Here is a 21288-nt window from a genome sequence, read left to right as displayed (position 1 = left end):
CCATGGATTTAGCATCTGGATATTTTCAAGTACCCTTACACCCTGAAGATAGAGAAAAAAGTGCATTTTCGACTCCAGAGAATCACTATGAGTTTACTAGAATGGCCATGGGATTGAAGAACGCACCTGCTACGTGGAGTCGCTTGATGAACCATATATTTGCGAATCTTACTTACAACGAGTGCCTCGTATATTTGGATGACATCATTGTATTTAGTCCAGCCAATATTGACGTACATTTAGAGCGCCTACGTCATATATTCGAAAAAATGCGGGAGAGCAATTTAAAATTTAAACCAACTAAATGTAAATTTTTACAACGGGAAGCCGAATACTTGGGACACATTATAAAAGCCGGAGGGTACACTACTCAGCCTGAGAAAACTCGAATTATTGAAAACTATCCTGTGCCAAGGACAGTTAAAGAGGTACGTGCTTTTCTTGGACTTTGTGGATTTTATCGCAAGTTTGTTCCAAATTTTGCCAAGGTTAGTCACCCACTGACTCAGTTGACCAAAAAAAATGAAAAATGGCTTTGGACACAGAACCACCAAATCGCATTTGATACCCTGAAACAAGCTTTGATTAAGCCGCCTATTCTAAAGTACCCAGATATGAATCGTGAATTTATTTTGAACACAGACGCAAGTGCAACTGCAGTCGCCGCCATTTTGACGCAAAAATATGATGGAATCGAACATCCTATATGTTACGCGAGCCGTACGCTAAATACTGCTGAACAGCGGTATTCGACCATTGAAAAAGAATGCCTGGCTATAGTGTACGCTGTTAAGAAATACCGAATCTACTTAACAGGAACTCATTTTACCATTATGACGGACCATCGGCCACTGAAATATTTATTAAATATTAAGGATCCAAGTTCCAGACTAGCCAAATGGAGTATGTTCCTAATGGAATACAGTTTTACCGTTCAATATAGACCAGGAAAAATGAATGCAAATGTAGATAGCCTTACAAGACTAAGAACAGATGATCCGACGCAGATTTCAGCGGTATTACATGAAAATGAACTCACACCGATTTATGATGTACATTGGAATAAAGAGGATCTTATTCGCTTGCAGACCTGAGGATCATGAACTCAACTGCTTAATAAATAATAGTACGTTGGACGAGGATACAGACTATATAATAATAGATGGACTTCTGCGAAAACGACGTAATTCAAACCAACGGAAGGATCCAATCGTTGCGCCAAAATGCATAATCAACGATTTATTGAAAATATACCATATGTCGCTGTATGCAGCTCACCCAGGACAAAAGAAGACGAAGGAAATATTAGAACGGGATTTTTACTGGAAAAACATGCGAAAAGATATTCAAAGATTTGTCGAATCCTGTCCGTCCTGTCAAATTCATAAAACCAACCCTCAAGGACCTCCTGAACTCCAAAAAACACCCATTCCAACGCACGTTTGGGGAAGAATATCTTTGGACCTAGTGGGACCTCTAAATCGAACACGCCAAGGAAATAGATACATTCTCACTTGCGTTGACTTTTTGACTAGATACCCAGAGTGCGTACCACTACCTGATATAAAAGCTGAAACTGTCGCGAGAGCCTTTGTTGAAAATATCATAACTAGACATGGAGCTCCCAGGGAACTATTGACGGACTGTGGAAAGCAATTTATAGGCCACCTCTTTACTAACATTTGCAAAGAACTTGGAATTCACAAACTACGCACAACCCCTTATCATCCAGCAACCAATGGAATCTTGGAACGATTTCATAGAACGTTGAAGACTACTATCAGTCATTTCGTTAGTAATTTCATGGAAAGCTGGGATGAGATTCTGCCTTATGCGTTGATGGCTTATAGGAATCAACCTCATGAAGCTACCAAAGAAAGTCCATACTTTCTTATGTTTGGACGAGATATGGAACTACCAATTCATTTAACGATTAATGACCACGTACTACGATACGACTTAGACGAAAATTATGCCAGTGAAATGTTAAAGAAAATGCAAATTTCCCATGAACTTGCAAAAGAAAACTTAGCAAAAAGCATTGAAAGCAGATATGCTAAGCATAACGCCAGGAAACTAAAGCAAGAGTTTCAATTAGGCGATTTAGTGTTCATGAAAATTGTAGTTCCGCCTAAAGGGAACTTAGCTGCTAAATTTCAACCAAAATGGAAAGGGCCTTTCCGCATAATAGAAAAGAAGGGTCCTGTTACATTTAAAATAAAAGAACTTTCTGGACGAACTGAGCACATGATACATGCAGAACGCCTAAAGCCCTATAAGAATACATGGGATTGTGAAGAAGAGAACAAAAATGAACCAGACTCAACCAAGGATCCAATTGTAGACAACGAGAAGGTCCAGGATGAAGTGGATGAGTTTTTACTATATGGAGATGAAAGAAGATCCAGAAGGGTGCAACAAGATGAAGGTGATACTGATGAGGACACTGATACTGATACCATTATTGAAATAAGTGACGATGGAAGTGACGTTTCCACGTATGAAACCGGCTTAGATACTAGTCAGGAAGATTGGGAAGCCACCCCAGTCAATGTAGGCCGAACAAGAACTAGAGACATACAGCCACCTTCGCGGTTAATATATGAACACTGACATTAAAAAAAAAAAAAAAAACTTTAGGAACAAGAGAACGGTAGTTCTACATTAATGCGGTTTCAGGTTAATTATCCTGTTCGTCTTTGGTCTATTACAAGTTGGGAAGATGGCCCTTATTGCTTACGACTGTCACAATACCTCCACCAACATCACAGCCATATCCTTAAGAGAGGTTCAGCCCTGTCCCGACCCAGAGACCGGATATAATTCTTCCAGTGGCAGTATTCAAATATTGGAGAAGCGCAGGTATGAATTAGTTCATGTCTACAGTTGCCTTATTGAAGTGTCCAGAATCATAACATATTGTGGCGCCTTCTCACATATGTCTATAGTCAGTGAAGGAGTATCTAACTACATTTATCAAATTGGATCTGAGGAGTGCCGTCGTATTCACCAATATCGAGAGTTCCGAGGTCTAGGAGGAAACATCATCTCAAAATTAGCGCCAAATTCAACAACATCAACATCTCTTACGCTCGCAGGGGCAGTTGACGACGCGGGGAGATGTGAAGGAAGTCCTTATAGTGAAAACGGGAAAACCTACTAAAATGTGGTTGTTACTGCGGGAGTTAAAATAACTCTAAAGGATTATAGAACTCGTGTCGATCTAGAAAATAATGAAATTAAGTTGAGGGATGGGTTGACATGTCCATTCAAAGTAGGTTACTGTATGGACTACGATACAGGCGAAACAACTTGGGAACAGATTGCAGAACCGGAGTGTAATCGGTTCAATGTCCTGTATGAAGGTCAGGCTACCTTCATTACCGAAAGAAGTGACAAAGCCAACCAATTTATTGTAGTCGAAGATCACATGAAGATATTCGCTCTCAAACTTGTCCGGAAGACTACCTTGTGCGGTTATGCAATTTGGGAGAGTGAACATCCACGACTAATGGTTGCTCCCAAAATTAATCCGTTCGCGACCACACCTTGGGAAAATTCGGAGCAATCCAACGAAGCAGATTTGATTACTTATGTCAATACGAAGTTCCTATATGTCGAGCAATCTTTCAAGCGAACCATAGATTCAATGTTCACCCAGACTATATACCGACGGTGCCTGTTAAAAAGGGATATATTAAAAAATAGATTGGCAATGGCTCCTTTAACTCCTAATGTTGTGGCGACCTTATTCCAAAACCAATTGGGATATGTTGCCAAAGTAGCTGGAGAAGTTTTATATGTTATGAAATGTCGCCCAGTTTTGGTTGAAGTACGAAGAACCAAGGGATGTTATGCGCAATTACCCGTAACCGTCTCCAATAAGACTATGTTCATGTCTCCAGTAACACGAATCTTACAAGAACATGCTGAAGAAATAGAGTGCACCTCCATAATTCCACCTATGTACTACATACATAACAAATGGGTTGGATTTGATCCCTATCCAGTAATCGGGCTTCAGCCGCAAGAATTGAAAGCTGACGAAGAACCATATCAATTCGAAAGCATTAAAAATTTAGGCTCGGGCGGCATCTATACTGACACAGAAATTCATCGAGCTCAAGACGCCATGATGTTCAACATGGAGAGACCAGCCCTGAATAATATATTGTTACGAAAAATGGCCGGACAACCGATAGATTCACAAGGTTTTACGACCTTATCGTTGTTTGATGCCAAGGAAATGGAAAAAATCGCATCATCCACCTTACAGAGACTGTATGGGTGGTTTACAATTTTAGGAGATATATCGAGTGGAATACTTGGACTCTATGTAACCTTTCGGATTGTGAAGTTTGTCTTTGAGACGACCTTAAATGCGTTGGCCATTCATAAAGCCCTTGGATGCAGTTTCCACATGCTTGCTTCATTTTGGGATACTCTAACTCTATTTGTATTGCAACGGAAAGAAAAACCCAGCAAGGATGTGTCAACAAACTCTAAGCCTCCACAGACAGACCGAGAATTAAACGCAAGCGCTCCCAGTGAAAGCAAGGAGTATGAAAACCAAGAATCGGTTAAAATATTAAATAATTCCACACAGGCTGAAACTACGTATTTCCAAGTGCGAGAAGAGCTTTCCGAAGTCCGGCAATTGGAAAACATTGACGATGCACGTTGCGATTTTTTTGTTCGTAACCAAAGTGAACAAAACAGGAAATAAAGAAGCCATAAACCCGCCTTTAATCTGTACAGTGAAATTAACCTTTTTGAACTCAACATACTTAAACAAATTTTGTCGAGGAACTCACATTCCTCAACCGACCCTGGCCATGAACAGGAATTTGAAAAGTCCGCAGATTCCTAGTCTATACCACGGATGATGCTTAAAATGACGTAAACTTTAAGTCCATATAAGAAGCAACAATTAAATGGGGGATAGCCAGTGTTTAATCCTGCCGGTTGTGTTACTGAATTCAAAGATACTCTAATTATTACTTTAAAAAAAAAAAAGTTGACAATCAGTGATGGAGTACATAGTAGTTTTTCTCTACTATGTCCGATTAGTACGGGACAGGGGTAGTAAATTTATGTTGTACCGGATGGCTCTTTACCACCTATGGGAACTGGCGACTCTTTACCGACCCCGAGTGACTCAACCCTTGGAAATAACCCGGGCTCTATTAAATTTATGGACGGAAGTGATCCACTTGGAGTTCCAATTGTTGAGAACAGACCCCGCCCGACCATGTGACTGTGCCTTCTGCGTCCCTCCACCACCGAATCTGTTCACACCGACGCAATTCTGGAACGCATGGGGCAATGTCATGATTGAAGGTTGCGCCTGTCCCGTTTGCGCCTTCCGGCGATGTTGCCCAGCTGAACCCCCACAACCGCACTTAAGACCCCAAACTCACTCTCAGGAAGTCGCCGCCGGATCACTAATGCCGCCGCCGATGCAACCCATGGTACCGCCAACCCGCCAGGATCCAGTTGGCCGATCAAGGCAAACGCGAGTTCCTAGGCCAATCGCTAGCCGACCCTACCCAGTTTTGGAGGCAGACCTTTTGCCTGGAAGCCAAACGGGGGTACGCATACGACGGGCCCCTGATCCAAACCAGCCAGGAACATCCCGAGAGTGACCGGTTGGTAATTAAATTCGGTACGTTAGTTTATTCTTAATTTTTTTTTTTTATTTTATTTTTTTTTTTGTTATTTCTTTATTTTTTATTTTTCGTTTTGAGTGCCGCATATTTATTTACCTTTTCAATTGTTTATGAGAGTAATCATGGAACATTATTTTATTGTTAGATTTTATTGAATAATCGTAGGATAGGATTTATACGTGTATAGTAGACTTAAAAATATTTTATTGGGACTGGCACGCGTAAGCGATTGTTGTTAGACCTTCTGGACAGATTTGCTTATTCGACAAGGTTTTCATACATTGCCTTAGGTCAAGTGCGATGTGAATGACTCGGATTTACGCTGAACATATGATTCAGAATAGTACAGCGTTGCACTGATACAAAGCAAATATATTTTATATTTGCATTGTCCTACAGGGATGGGTGGAATGTGATGCCCCGGGAAAATAATAGCAATTTTTTTTTTGTTTATTTTTCAAAGTCAAAATTGTAATCAAAATTAAATTAAAACTTACGGAATTAGTTTGAGGCACATCTGAACACTACTAGACACAACACTTAAATGAAAGACTAGTTTGAAAGAAAAATCTGACTTCAAATCCTAAGCCAAACCTCTAAGAGATTTAATTGGCCAGCGTCGTTAATCCAGAAGCGGGGATATATTTCTATTAGTAGGTGTTTACAAAGAAAGGAATTTTTCCAAGTCATACTGTCGCCACAAATTCTCACCTTTTTGACCCCAAGCAAAAATGATTTATTGCCTGGAGCTGCAGGAAAAAAATTAATATTATTTTATTGCATCCGGCGACATGTTTTTGAAATTCCACCTTTTGACCTGTCGCATTCCTGCTCACAGAATGATGTAAATTTCGTAGTATAAATATTCACACCATTTTGGCAAACAGTCAGTCAGAAACGGGCAGTCAAAACTGAAACGTCGTCAAGTCGAAGACAAGTGTGAAAAATCGGTTAAAGTCCAAAAAAGACCTAATGGGGTCAAGTTCTAGTCATGTTCAGTAGTGCAAAATAAGTTAACCACGTAGCCGCTTGACCTAAAGCCTGTCACTTCAACTCAACTCAAAATGTCCAGAAGGTACGTTTAAGCCAGAATTGCTAACTAGACCTAAGTCTTTGAAACCGAACCGTACCTAGCTGAGTAATGTACTTGGAATCTGAATAAATGTTTGACCCAAGATTGGTGGTTGTGTCATTTAGGGTATAGCGCTTGCCCCTCGAACCCCAAACATAAGCTTGTAAGACCCAAAATTGGAAGAAGGCATTTTTGGGCCATTACACACCACTTTTGGGTGCGCAGTTGAATGAATGTGATTGAGCTGTCGAGGTGAACTAAAAACCCGAAAGTAAAGGGAACATGCATAGGCGGCTTTTAATTTGTGTAAATCAATTTACACAATAATTAATATGACAAAAAAATTTTTATGGATACATTAAAAAATATACATTTTGTAGACAACAAAAATTAGTTTTTTTACATCTTTATTCAATTTATTGTGGTATTTGGAATTTGTAGCAGTGATAGTAAACAAAATAATATTGCGTGTTTTTGAGTTGAGAATTCATAATAATCTGGATTTTTTTTAGGAACAGTTTGCTGACTGAAAAAGTGGTTGGTCATAAAGGAAAGGAATCTTATTACAAATGTTTAACTTGTAATGAGTGTTTTGATGAACTTCGCGAAGTAAAATTCCACCAACACCAACCAACATGCAAGTATTTCTGCGAGAGGTGTCGTCGACAGCTTGACACTAAACTTGCCATTGTGATCCATGTTATTGAGCATAATATGGACGATGAACCGGAACCTGAATATGAATGTCAACAATGTTTTTTGGAATTCTACAATTTGGACGAATATGAGCAGCACCAAAACACTTGTCTTAGAGAAACTGTTGCTTCGCAAACTAATTTGAACAGTACAGACTCAAATTTACGTTCAATACATCACAGTGAAAGTGAACAACAAAATCAACATACTGCTGATATTAAAGGTCATCTCAAAATCCTTGATTCAAACAATGTTCCTGAAAAAACAAAATATTATTGCAAGTACTGTACCATAGGTTTTCATTCACAGTCTAACCTGAACAACCATTTGACAACTAACTTAGACGACCAACAGTATGGCTGTAACGAGTGCAGAAAGTTTTTTTCAGATAAAAGTTCTCTTATAAAGCACATAAAGATACATAACAGTCGAAAACCCTATAAACGCGATACACGCCAAAAACGTGTTGCAAAAAGTAGGAACTCAAATGCCCATATTAAGATTCACACTGGTGAAAAACCTTTTAAATGTAAATACTGTGACAAATGTTTTACACAAGTTGTCAGTTTAAAAACTCATATTAGGAGTCACACCGGTGAAAAACCTTTTAAATGTAAATATTGTGACAAATGTTTTACACAAACTGCTCATTTAAAAACTCATATTAGGGGTCACACCGGTGAAAAACCTTTTAAATGTAAATATTGTGACAAATGTTTTACACAAGTTGTCAGTTTAAAAACTCATATTAGGAGTCACACCGGTGAAAAACCTTTTAAATGTAAATATTGTGACAAATGTTTTACACAAGTTGTCAGTTTAAAAACTCATATTAGGAGTAACACCGGTGAAAAACCTTTTAAATGTAAATACTGTGACAAATGTTTTACACGAGCTGCTAATTTAAAAACTCATATTAGGTGTCACACCGGTGAAAAACCTTTTAAATGTAAATACTGTGACAAATGTTTTACAGTTTCATGTAACTTGAATAGTCATCTTAGGATTCACACCGGTGAAAAACCTTTTAAATGTAAATATTGTGACAAATGTTTTACACAAGCTGTCAGTTTAAAAACTCATATTATGAGTCACACCGGTGAAAAACCTTTTAAATGTAAATATTGTGACAAATGTTTTACACAAGCTGGTAATTTAAAAACTCATATTAGGTGTCACACCGGTGAAAAACCTTTTAAATGTAAATATTGTGGCATTTTTTTTGCAGATGTATCTTATTTAAGAAGCCATATTAAGATTCACACCAGTGAGAGACCATTTAAATGTAAATGTTGTGACAAATGTTTTACAGCTGGATTCAGATTAAGATCCTATATCAAGACTAGAGTAATTATCCGTCGACCATGTATTAACAGCTTTTTTAATGAACGATAACGAACGCAAAATCGTTTATTAATGAGTCCCATTAATGCATGATTTTTCAAATGTTTTACTTTAATGCATGATTTTATCATAAGGTCTGTTCGTAGAGGCAATTTCAAAGTGGTTTCCAACTGAAAATCGGAAATTGCTGCATTTTATTGGTTGAATGCTTACGTGACATTGACATTTTAAGGGTATAGGACATATTCCTTTGATTATTATTTGGAGATTCCTTCTGCGAACCAAATACTCTCATAGTATAGTTCCATCCTTCTTTATTTGTATTAAACAGAGAGAACTAGACGCACATTATTAAGTTGACATCCACTTTTAACGGCAGAACTAACTGTCTCTGTCATTGTCAAGAGTGCCAAAATGTAAATTTTGTAACCAATGTTTTACGACTAAAACAAGTTTGAACTACCATGTTGGAATTCCATTTTTAATTTTTTTTAACTCATTTAATAATGTGTTAAAAAATAGGGGGTTTTGTTTAAAAAAATAGTTATTTACCGAACAAGTGCGGAAAGTGGTACTTTCCCGCACGAGACTGCAGTTGCCCGAGGAAACAGTGGCGAGAAAGACGCTTTCGCATGTGTTAGGTACAAAACTTTTCCTACGAGTATCAATTTTCATTAAATTGAACAAAAACGTATAGTAAAATTACTAAAATGAAAGCCTCTGTTTGCAAAGATGATTAAAAGTGTATTCTTAATTGAGAAATCAAATTGTTTTTTGATTTAAATGTATTTTTTTCTTCGCTTGAATAAAAAGACAAAAAGGGTATTTTCGCTCTACACATATAAATCAAAACTGCAAGTCTATTATACATATATTCTAACTAATCTTGCAATGCGGAAAAATTAACTTTACCGCATCCGAGTACTAAAATAGTTATTTGCGCAACTAGAGAAAAGTGCAACTTTTGCTCCCGCGAAAAAATCAAAGTTCAATGGTGCGAAAGCAGTTTACTCCAGAGTTGCACATCTAATTTTTCCTACGACCAATGTTATGTTTTATGCAAAAACCTGGCTGAAAAAGGTGTTAGTACTAAAGATATGTTTGTCAATTTTTCAAAAAAGTGTCAAACTAGACAGTGATTTTTACTGGTGGCACTTTCACTCCCTAGATAGTAAAACTGATATTTTCATCCCTCAAATGAGGGAGAAAAGTTTTATTTTCTATAGGGGTTGGAGAAAAAAATATTTTATCTGCCACACCTTTATGAATCACCCTGTATATCCAAAAGTATGTTTTAACTATGCATCTCAATATTTTCTAAAACTTTTGTATTTAACATTTTTTTGTATTTTTCGAAACTATCTATCGTTCTCACCCTGTACATAAGATTTTACTGATAGAAAAGTGGCACCCTCCATTAAGGGCCGGTACTTTCACCTTCGAATAAATTTATTCTTGGGATAATTTCTATGGAAATTACGGAATTGACCAATAGCAGCGTCTGATTTTACGGTTTCCATAGATATTATCCTTAGAATTCTGAACTGAAAGTACTGGGCCTAAGAAATATACTTGTTTTAACTTTTCACTAGTTGGAATATACCAGATACAAGTAGTAATTCATGTCATGTAATTACGGATACGTCAAAAAACATTAATAATTTTTATATGTCGGTTTTCGTTCGTTTTGCAAAATGTATGAGCATTTTTAATTATGTTAAACTTTCTAAGTCTTATTTTATTTTCCCCAAATATTAAAGAGAATAGAAAATACTTTAAAATCAGTTGGCAGTTTTATTTTAATGATGTGTTACCAGCTTCGTAAGAGTTGAAATTAAGAGTAGCAACTCTTAATAAATACTTTATACGGCACAAATTAGCTTTCCTACATCCTTATTCAATCTTCGTAAATGTTGTGATAAAATCTTGTTTTACTGTCGTGTTTGGAATTTGTAGTCATTTGGTAGCAGGGATGATGAATAAAATTGCAAGTTGTTGTAAATTCATAATAATGTAATTTTTTTAGGAACAATTTGCTGATTGATGACTTTGATAATGAAGGAATGCGATCTTATTCCAAATGTTTAACTTGTAAAGAGACTTTTGATGATTTTCACGAAGTAAAATTCCACCAACACCAACCAACATGCAAGTATTTCTGCGAGAGGTGTCGTCGACATCTTGACACTAAACTTGCCTCTATTGAACATAATATGGAAGATGAACCGGAGCCTGAATATAAATGTGAATAATGTTTTTTGGAATTTTACAACTTGAACGAATATGAACATTCATTTTTTATGCTCTGAGAATGACGTTTATTGTGACGTATATAGAAATAATAAAATATTATTAGTTTTTAATCTAATTTGTGTTATAAAATATTTTTTTTTTACATTTTACAAAATGGTTCTTACTTAAAAAATGATTTTCTTAATTCATGTCAATCTATGTAAACATGGATACATTAAAAAATATACATTTTGTAGACAACATAAATTAGCTTTTCTACATCCTTATTCAATTTACTGTGGTATATGGAATTTGTAGCAGTGATATTAAACAAAATAATATTGCGTGTTTTTGAGTTGAGAATTTATAATAATCTAGATTTTTTTTAGGAACAGTTTGCTGACTGAAAAAGTGGTTGGTCATAAAGAAAAGGAATCTTATTACAAATGTTTAACTTGTAAAGAGTGTTTTGAAGATCTGCGCGAAGTAAAATTCCACCAACACCAACCAACATGCAAGTATTTCTGCGAGAGGTGTCGTCGACAGCTTGACACTAAACTTGCCATTGTGATCCATGTTATTGAACATAATATGGACGATGAACCGGAACCTGAATATGAATGTCAACAATGTTTTTTGGAATTCTACAATTTGGACGAATATGAGCAGCACCAAAACAGTTGTCTTAGAGAAACTGTTGCTTCGCAAACTAATTTGAACAGTACAGATTCAAATTTACGTTCAATTCATCACAGTGAAAGTGAACAACAAAATCAACATACCGCTGAAATTAACGGTCATCTTAAAATTCTTGATTCAAATAATATTCCTGAAAAAACAAAATATTATTGCAAGTACTGTACCATAGGTTTTCATTCACAGTCTAACCTGAACAACCATTTGACAACTAACTTAGACGACCAACAGTATGGCTGTAACGAGTGCGGAAAGTTTTTTTTAGATAAAAGTTCTCTTATAAAGCACATAAAGATACATAACAGTCGAAAACCCTATAAACCCGACACACGCCAAAAACGTGTTGCAAAAAGTAGTAACTCAAATGCCCATATTAAGATTCACACTGGTGAAAAACCTTTTAAATGTAAATACTGTGACAAATGTTTTACACTAGCTGCTGATTTAAAAACTCATATTAGGTGTCACACCGGTGAAAAACCTTTTAAATGTAAATACTGTGACAAATGTTTTACAGTTTCATGTAACTTGAATAGTCATCTTAGGATTCACACCGGTGAAAAACCTTTTAAATGTAAATATTGTGACAAATGTTTTACGACTAAAGGTACTTTAAGCAACCATATTAAAACCCACACTGGTGAAAAGCCCTTTAAGTGTAAATATTGTGACAAATGTTTTACACAAACTGGTCATTTAAAAACTCATATTAGGAGTCACACCGGTGAAAAACCTTTTAAATGTAAATATTGTGACAAATGTTTTACACAAGCTGTCAGTTTAAAAACTCATATTAGGAGTCACACCGGTGAAAAACCTTTTAAATGTAAATATTGTGACAAATGTTTTACACAAGCTTTCAGCTTAAAAACTCATATTATGAGTCACACCGGTGAAAAACCTTTTAAATGTAAATATTGTGACAAATGTTTTACACAAGCTGGTAATTTAAAAACTCATATTAGGTGTCACACCGGTGAAAAACCTTTTAAATGTAAATAATTAAACAAATGTTTTACACGAGCTGTCAGTTTAAAAACTCATATTAGGAGTCACACCGGTGAAAAACCTTTTAAATGTAAATATTGTGAAATTTTTTTTGCAGATACATCTAATTTAAGAAGCCATATTAAGATTCACACCAGTGAGAGACCATTTAAATGTAAATATTGTGTTAAATGTTTTACAGCTGGATTTAGATTAAAATCCTATATCAAGACTAGAGTAATTATCCGTCGACCATGTAATAACAGTTTTTTTAATGAACGATAACGAACGCAAAATCGTTTATTAATGAGTCCCATTAATGCATGATTTTTCAAATGTTTTACTTTAATGAATGATTTTATCATAAGGTCTGTTCGTAGGGAATTTCAAACTGGTTTCCAACTGAAAATCGGAAATTGCTGCATTTTATTGGTTGAATGCTCACGTGACATTGACATTTTAAGGGTAATCGACATATTCCTTTGATTATTAGTTGGAGATTCCTTCTGCGAACCAAATACTCTCATAGTATAGTTCCATCCTTCTTTATTTGTATTAAACAGAGAGAACTAGAAGCACATTATTAAGTTGACATCCACTTTTAACGGCAGAACTAACTGTCTCTGTCATTGTCAAGAGTGCCAAAATGTAAATTTTGTAACCAATGTTTTACGACTAAAACAAGTTTGAACTACCATGTTGGAATTCCATTTTTAATTTTTTTTAACTCATTTAATAATGTTTTAAAAAATAGGGGGTTTTGTTTAAAAAAATAGTTATTTACCGAACAAGTGCGGAAAGTGGTACTTTCCCGCACGAGACTGCAGTTGTCCGAGGAAACAGTGGCGAGAAATTTTCATTAAATTGAACAAAAACGTATAGTAAAATTACTAAAATGAAAGCCTCTGTTTGCAAAGATGATTAAAAGTGTATTCTTAATTGAGAAATCAAATTGTTTTTTTAATTGAAATGTATTTTTTTCTTCGCTTGAATAAAAATAAAAACACAAAAATGGTATTTTCGTTCTACACATATAAACCAAAACTGCAAGTCTATTTTACACATATATTGTAACTAATCTTGTAATGCGGAAAAATTAACTTTATCGCACCCGAGTACGAAAATAGTTATTTGCGCAACTAGGGAGAAAAGTGCAACTTTTGCTCCCGCGAAAAAATCAAAGTTCAATGGTGCGAAAGCAGTTTACTCCAGAGTTGCACATCTAATTTTTCTTACGACCAATGTTATCTTTTATGAAAAAACCAGCAGTTAAATTCTATGTTAATACCTGGCTGAAAAAGGTGTTATTACTAAAGATATGTTTGTCAATTTGTCAAAAAAAGTGACAAACTAGACAGTGTAATTTTTACTGGTGGCACTTTTCCTCCCTATGAATCACCCTGTATATCCAAAAGTAATTTTTAGCTATGTATCTCAATATTTTCTAAAGCTTTTGTATTCAACATTTTTTTGTATTTTTCGAAACTATCTATCGTTCTCACCCTGTACAAAAGGTTTTACTGATAGAAAAGTGGCACCCTCCATTAAGGGCCGGTACTTTCACCTCCGAATAAATTTATTCTTAGGATAATTTCTATAGAAATGACGGAATTGACCAATACCAGCGTCTGATTTCACGGTTTCCATAGATATTATCCTTAGAATAAAGTTATTCTGAACTGAAAGTACTGGGCCTACGAAATACAGGGTGTTTCGGGAGGAAAGGGAAATATTTTGGCAACTGCACGTTCGAATAGACAACAAAAGAATCGGATTAAAATCGGACAAAAAAAATTAAAAAAAAGCAAAACTCAGAGTCGATCTCCACAAATATATATCATATTACATTCACTACTCCACTGCGTGCTTATGGACTACTACTTTTCAATATGGGTTCATTTATCTTATTTTAACCTCCTGGACGCATTCCCAAAATATTTCCATTTCCTCCCAGAACACCCTGTATAAATCTTATAACTTTTCACTAGTTGGAATATACCAGTTACAAGTAGTAATTCATGTCATGTAATTACAAATACGTCAAAAAACATTAATAATATTTAGACATATGTTTTCGTTCGTTTTGCAAAATGTATGAGCATTTTTAATTATGTTAAACTTTCTAAGTCTTATTTTATTATCCCCAAATATTAAAGAGAATAGAAAATACTTTAAAATCAGTTGGCAGTTTTATTTTAATGATGTGTTACCAGCTTTGTAAGAGTTGAAATTAAGAGTAGCAACTCTTAATAAAAACTGTATACGGCACAAATTAGGTTCCCTACATCCTTATTCAATCTTCGTAAATGTCGTGATAAAATCTTGTTTTACTGTCGTGTTTGGAAGTTGTAGTAATTTGGTAGCAGGGATGATAAATAAAATTGCAAGTTGTTGTAAACTGATAATAATCTAATTTTTTTTAGGAACAATTTGCTGATTGATGACGTTGATAATGAAGGAATGGGATCTTATTACAAATGTTTAACTTGTAAAGAGACATTTGATGATTTTCACGAAGTAAAACTCCACCAACACCACCCAACATGCAAGTATTTCTGCGAGAGGTGTCGTCGACATCTTGACATTAAACTTGCCTCTATTGAACATAATATGGAAGATGAACCGGAACCTGAATATAAATGTGAATAATGTTTTTTGGAGTTTTACAACTTGAACGAATATGAACATCACCAAAAGAGATGTCTCCGCTAACCGATTTGAACAGTTCAGGCTCAAATTTACGTTCAATACATCTCTTTTCTAATCTAATCTTCTAGGATCACACAATGAAGTCGATTACTGCACACATCATCATCATCACTGTCACAAAAGCATCTCCCATACTGGCCCATCAGCATCCAGTTTCCAGCGAGTTGGTTGCGCTGGTGGGCGTCCTCTTTTTCTGTATTTTTCCACTTTTGGTCTCCATTCTAATATTTTTTTTATCCATCGGCCATCGTTACTTTGTTCTGGTTCCCCTTCTTACCTTGCATTACTTGTATTTTCTGAATGTTGTTCTTGATCATTATTAATGTCTCTGAACCGTATGTTAAAACCGGGAGAACGCATTGGTTAAATACCTTCTTTTTTTAAACACCTTGGAAGACTGGATCGGAAAGCTGTTCTTAATTTTCCATAAGCTGTCCAGGTTAAACCTATTGTACGCTTTATTTCGTGTGTTTGATCCAATACTTATCTCGTGTCCCAAGTATTTGTATAGGCCTACTTGTTCTATGTTTTGAGGTCTGTTCGCAGACACAGTTTCCAACTAGTAATCGGAGAAATAGGTACATCTATTGGCCACAAACCAGAAAACATAATAGTCACGTGAGCATTCAACCAATGAAACTTGACATTTACGGTTTCTGAGTTGGAAACCAGTCAGGGATTGCCTCTGCGAACATACCTATAGCTGAATCAATTACGAACTGGAAAATGGTTTAGTCGGTTTTATGATAAAGGAATCTAAAATCTGGTGCTCCAGCTTGACAAATGCTTTAAAGTTGATGGCGACTATGTTGAAAAGTGAAAAAATATTATATCTTAGTTTTTAATCTAATTTGTGTTATAAAATATATTTTTTTTAATTTTGGCATATAAAGTGACACTTTTCAAAACTGATTAGTGTGACAAAACGTTTTACTTTATGTAACTAGTTATGAAAAGTTCATTTCATCACTCCCTGTTTTTATGCATTTCCGTAGAAACATATGGGCGACATCCATCATAACATGTCGTTGTCACTGTTTATACAAGGTGCTATGAAAGTGAATATTTGTGTTAAATCACTTTAAAAGATGGTTTTTACCGCTTTTTGGTCAAAATTAGTATAATTAGTTTCGAAAATGTCTTATTGTGTAACTCATTCAAATTGTAGGACCTCGCTGCGCTCGCCCTACAAACATTCATTCGTTACACAAAATCGATCTTTTCGTAACTGGTTACATAAATAGCTATTTTTACATTTTACAAAATGGTTCTTACTTAAAAAATGATTTCCTTAATTCATGTCAATCTATGTAGACATGGATACATTAAAAAATATACATTTTGTAGACAACATAAATTAGCTTTTCTACATCCTTATTCAATTTACTGTGGTATATGGAATTTGTAGCAGTGATAGTAAACAAAATAATATTGCGTGTTTTTGAGTTGATAATTCATAATAATCTAGATTTTTTTTAGGAACAGTTTGCTGACTAAAAAACTGGTTGGTCTTAAAGGAACGGAATCTTATTACAAATGTTTAACTTGTAAAGAGTGTTTTGATGATCTGCGCGAAGTAATATTCCACCAACACCAACCAACACGCAAGTATTTCTGCGAGATGTGTCGTCGACAACTTGACACTAAACTTGCCAATGTGATCCATGTTATTGAGCATAATATGGACAATGAACCAGAACCTGAATACGAATGTGAACCATGTTTTTTGGAATTATACAACTTGAACGAATCTGAGAATCACCAAAAGAGTTGTTCCAGAGAAATTGTTGCTTCGCAAATTAATTTGAACAGTTCAGACTCAAATTTACGTTCAATATATCACAGTGAATGTGAACAACATAAACAACATACTGCTGATATTAACGGTCATCTTAAAATCTTTGATTCAGACAATATTCTTGAAAAGTTGAAATATTATTGCAAGTACTGTAATATAGGTTTTCATTCACAGTCTAACCTCAACAACCATTTGACAACTAACTCAGACGGCCAACAGTATGGATGCCATGAGTGTGGAAAATTTTTTTTAGATAAAAGTTTTGTTATAAAGCACTTAGAGATACATTACCGTCGAAAACCCTATAAATGCGACACACGGCTAAAATGTATTGCAAAAAGTGCAAAAAACCGTCTCAAATGTAAATATTGTGACAAATGTTTTACACAAGCTGTCAGTTTAAAAACTCATATTAGGAGTCACACCGGTGAAAAACCTTTTAAATGTAAATATTGTGAAAAATATTTTACCTCACACGGATGAAAAGTTTTTTTAAATATAAGGATTTTAGGAAGTGATTTGCAGTAGTTCCTCAATAAAATCGACTTATTAATAAGATTTTAACTAAATAATCGAAAATTAATTAAATGTTTTTAAAGAGAAGTAGAAGTCTCTTTTTTCTCAGTAGAGTTGTATGAATACCAAAGGGAAGTAATAACAGACACACAGTAGTCACCACAATATTTTTATTTCAGCCTTCAATTAAGTCCTTCTCAACCAGTTTTGGGCATAGAAATGCCCATCTTTAGGAGCTCAAATTGCAACTTAGTTCACTAGCTACCTTTTTATAAAGGGTTAAATAGTGAAGCCCATGTTATGATGAAACTGAATTTAAGAAGGTGGTGCTTAAGGGGGTAACAACGCCGATTATGGAGAAAGAAAGGCACTAATACTACATAGTAATTGACTATACTTAATATTTAAATTAAAACACTAAGAGAAAAGCCCCCTACCAATTTATCCTTTACAAAAAATTGTTATTCACTCTGTTATTCACGAAAATCACGGCTCATTGTCATACTGCAGAGACGTCATTAGAGAGATGAAGTGCGAAAGGAAACGTCTACGTAAACGTAAAGTTTGACAGATGCGCATGCGCAGTTTAAAATTTCTGCACGTTTGCGTTTATAGGGATACGTAAGCTTGCGACTTTCTACGGGAACGATTAACGTAACCCCCGGCGCGATTTGACTGTCAGTACTGTCATTTAGATAGGCAATCCGCCGCAATCTGTCTATTCTGGTGTTGGTAACATTTTAGTATGGAAGTAATACGTTCTTTTGAAATTATTTTTTAGTGTTCTGTAAGTCTAATTTCTTTATTGCCGATTCAGCTTAGTTTACTTTTTTTACTCTTAACTTTCATGATTTATATTATTTACTTTTACATTTTTTTTTACGTAACAGCGTTTAGCAGGTTTAGCTCTTGCGTTAACTCACTTAACTAACACACTCGTTACTTCAACTGTCGTTTTACATCAAGCAGAAATTTACGCAAACGTGTAATACTTATCGTTCACGTAAAACCGCCACGTTTACGTTCTTACTCACTTCATCTCTCTATTATTTAGCGTAATATTCACGACACTTTTCACGTAGTTGTAACAAAATAATGACGAAAATTTTATGTATCAAGGGATGCACACACTGGCGCGAATAATTCGGTGCGACGGCGAAATTTTCGCCTCGCGAAATATTCGTCGACTCAAAGTCTTTGGCGTATAACGAGGAGCAACAAACTGGTGCGAAACATTCGCCTGGCGAACAACGAAACTCCAGCGAATTTTATTTCTTTCGCGACAAGCCGTGTTTTCTGTCGTTTTCGTTGCGAATCAAAGATGGCTTCAACTGAAACGATAATAGAGTTTGTAAAGAAATATCCGATTTTATACGATTTAAGTCTTCTCGTAAATTGGTATATCGTTTTTCGATGTCATCTTTAATTAGATTTAATATTTCATCAAAACAAGCAATGTCCATTCTGAAATATTTATAAAAACGCTTTTTATCTAGTCGCAGTTGTGGCATGAGTGTATGAAATTCGCCTTTTTCTTTTCTTTCCAAATTTATATAATGTGTCCAGAGCTTTCTTCTAAAAAAAAAAAAACACCAACTTTAGCACAAAATGTTACTTTTTATTACTCAATTGACGTTAAACATTTTCCTGTCCTGTAAATGTTAAGGCGCTACTGAATTTAAAGTTCCCACATAATTATATTTAATAAAAAATTGATAGAATGCCTTACTTTTCACCTTCCTCATCTTCTAAAGCAGCCAATAATACTATTGCTTCTTCTTCAGAGCTTGAAGAATCCATCTTTCCATATAATCAATAAAAAAATATGTCTTATGAAATTTTTGCGCAAGTGTACCCACAAATTTTGACTTCCTACGTGTCGCGAAATATTCGCGCAAATGTGATAGGAGAGACGAATTTTTCTACCGCTTGTGTCGCAAAATATTCGCTTCGTTATTGCGGCGAATCAATTCGCGTCAATGTGTGCAATCCTTAATGCTTTCTTCGTTCTATTATATGATCGCGTGCTTTCATCCATCGGATGGTCATAAATTTACCATTTGTAATTCGTTTTATCCGGAGCTATGGGTAGTTGAATTACTTTAATTATTGAAAAAGAAAAACTACAAAAATTGAACTACTTTTAATTGATTTTTCAACTACACTTACTGGCGTACAGTAAGAGGCAAAACGGTAAACCCAAAAGTCTACCGATTTCAATGTCACCATCAAAACTGTAACGACGGCCGTACCAACTACAGTGACTCAGAAATAGTGGCGACAATTGGGCTTTGGCTGCCATTTTTAAGGTAAAATTTTGCGCGGGAATTTCCCATAAGAATAAGGTAAAATGCCTTTTTTTAATTTAAATTTTTGACTTTATAATAGCAATATTATAAAGTCAAAAACACATTAAATAGTGACGGATTTTCTGAATCTTCTTCAAATAGAATATATGAAACCAAAACAAAAACGAACTACCAAAACCACGTAAATATAGATAATCTACTATTAGAAATTACCATATCACTGGAAGCGATACAACAGCTGTTAAACCAAGAACACCGAGAAATTATTCAAAACTCAACATTCCATATTCAGAAAAACTTAACATTGTTAATATACAAAATGGGACAGCTGGAACAAGAAAAAATAAACCTAGAACATAAAATACAAATAAAAGAATTTCAATCGCCACCAGAAAAAGAAAGTAATTCAATTATGGGAAAAGTGCTTAACAATACACCATATCAACGAACTTATGCCTCCGTCATAGCAAAAACCGGACAGGCATCCAAAAAAAAAACAGCGATGACGCGATAGAAAGCTGGATAACACCAAAAACGTCAAAGAGGCTTGAAACCGTTGTAAGCTTAGAAAACACTACTGATCCAAAGAAGACCATACGCCAAATTAAAAGTCAAATGCAGAGCAGCGTTTTAGAAGGAATAAAAAACATAAAAGCACTGAAAAGTGAAGCAATAGTGCTGGAAAGCTTCAACGCGTCCCAACAGAGCAAAATTAAAGAGGTTCTTGGAAATAAACAAAATATTAAGCTGAAAGAAACTTCGATTCTCAATCCAATGTTTTTAATATCGGGAATTTTTAAAGGATACTCAAACGAGGAATTTATAGAAGAATTAATAAGAATGAATAGCGAAATAAAAGAAGACCTACCTGGCATTGATTTATCCAAGGTAATCACAGTAATAGCGAAAAGAAATTGCCGAAATCCCAGTAAAGAAAATTGGATCCTAGAGGCTCCACCTTCAGTAGCTAAATGGTTCTTAAAAAGAGCAACTATACTCTTTGATTTAATGAAAGTATATGTGACCGAGTATTTTTAACTTGGCGATATGCTTTAACTGTTCAGGGTTTGAACACGTGGCTAAATATTGCAAATTTTCAACATGCTGCCATAAGTGTGGAGGTGCTGACCATAATGGTAAGGATTGCTTAGCAGTAGATCTAAAATGTCCAAACTGCTGCAAAATTAAATACAAAGAAGAAGTCATTAAACACTCAGCAAGGGACATAAACTGTCCAGTGTACCAAAAGCGCCTAAATGG

The 21288-nt window shown here is 35.2% G+C and overlaps 3 protein-coding genes across 3 annotated transcripts; all 3 read left to right on the top strand.

The window, feature by feature from the left end:
* Positions 1-3174: 3174 nt before the first annotated feature.
* LOC145727151 (uncharacterized) lies at positions 3175-6846 on the top strand. Its single transcript, XM_081976628.1, has 2 exons — positions 3175-3365; positions 3420-6846. Exons 1-2 carry the CDS (start codon positions 3287-3289, stop codon positions 4724-4726), a joined length of 1386 nt encoding a protein of 461 aa, XP_081832754.1. The 5' UTR covers positions 3175-3286; the 3' UTR covers positions 4727-6846.
* Positions 6847-7242: 396 nt separating this feature from the next.
* On the top strand, positions 7243-10565 carry LOC145727152 (uncharacterized). Its single transcript, XM_081976629.1, has one exon. The coding sequence runs from the start codon at positions 7456-7458 to the stop codon at positions 8830-8832; it is 1377 nt and encodes a 458-aa protein (XP_081832755.1). The 5' UTR covers positions 7243-7455; the 3' UTR covers positions 8833-10565.
* An 843-nt stretch (positions 10566-11408) lies between these two features.
* On the top strand, positions 11409-12865 carry LOC145727159 (uncharacterized). Its single transcript, XM_081976638.1, has one exon. It carries the CDS (start codon positions 11605-11607, stop codon positions 12709-12711), a length of 1107 nt encoding a protein of 368 aa, XP_081832764.1. The 5' UTR covers positions 11409-11604; the 3' UTR covers positions 12712-12865.
* The last annotated feature ends 8423 nt before the right edge of the window (positions 12866-21288 follow it).

This window comes from Ips typographus, linkage group LG3, assembly GCF_016097725.1.
Source record: "Ips typographus isolate SLU linkage group LG3, UJ_Ityp_2.0, whole genome shotgun sequence".
NCBI classification, from domain to species: Eukaryota; Metazoa; Arthropoda; class Insecta; order Coleoptera; family Curculionidae; genus Ips; species Ips typographus.
This window is presented reverse-complemented; position numbering and strand designations above follow the sequence as displayed.

What these genes read in the sequence shown, in the direction of transcription:
- LOC145727151 (XM_081976628.1), top strand. Translation starts at nt 3,287, where the DNA reads ATGGACTACGATACAGGCGAAACAACTTGGGAACAGATTGCAGAACCG. An exon ending in GTTCAATGTCCTGTATGAAG is followed by an intron (nt 3,366 to 3,419) that starts GTCAGGCTACCT and finishes AATTTATTGTAG; the next exon opens with TCGAAGATCACATGAAGATA.
- LOC145727152 (XM_081976629.1), top strand. Translation starts at nt 7,456, where the DNA reads ATGGACGATGAACCGGAACCTGAATATGAATGTCAACAATGTTTTTTG.
- LOC145727159 (XM_081976638.1), top strand. Translation starts at nt 11,605, where the DNA reads ATGGACGATGAACCGGAACCTGAATATGAATGTCAACAATGTTTTTTG.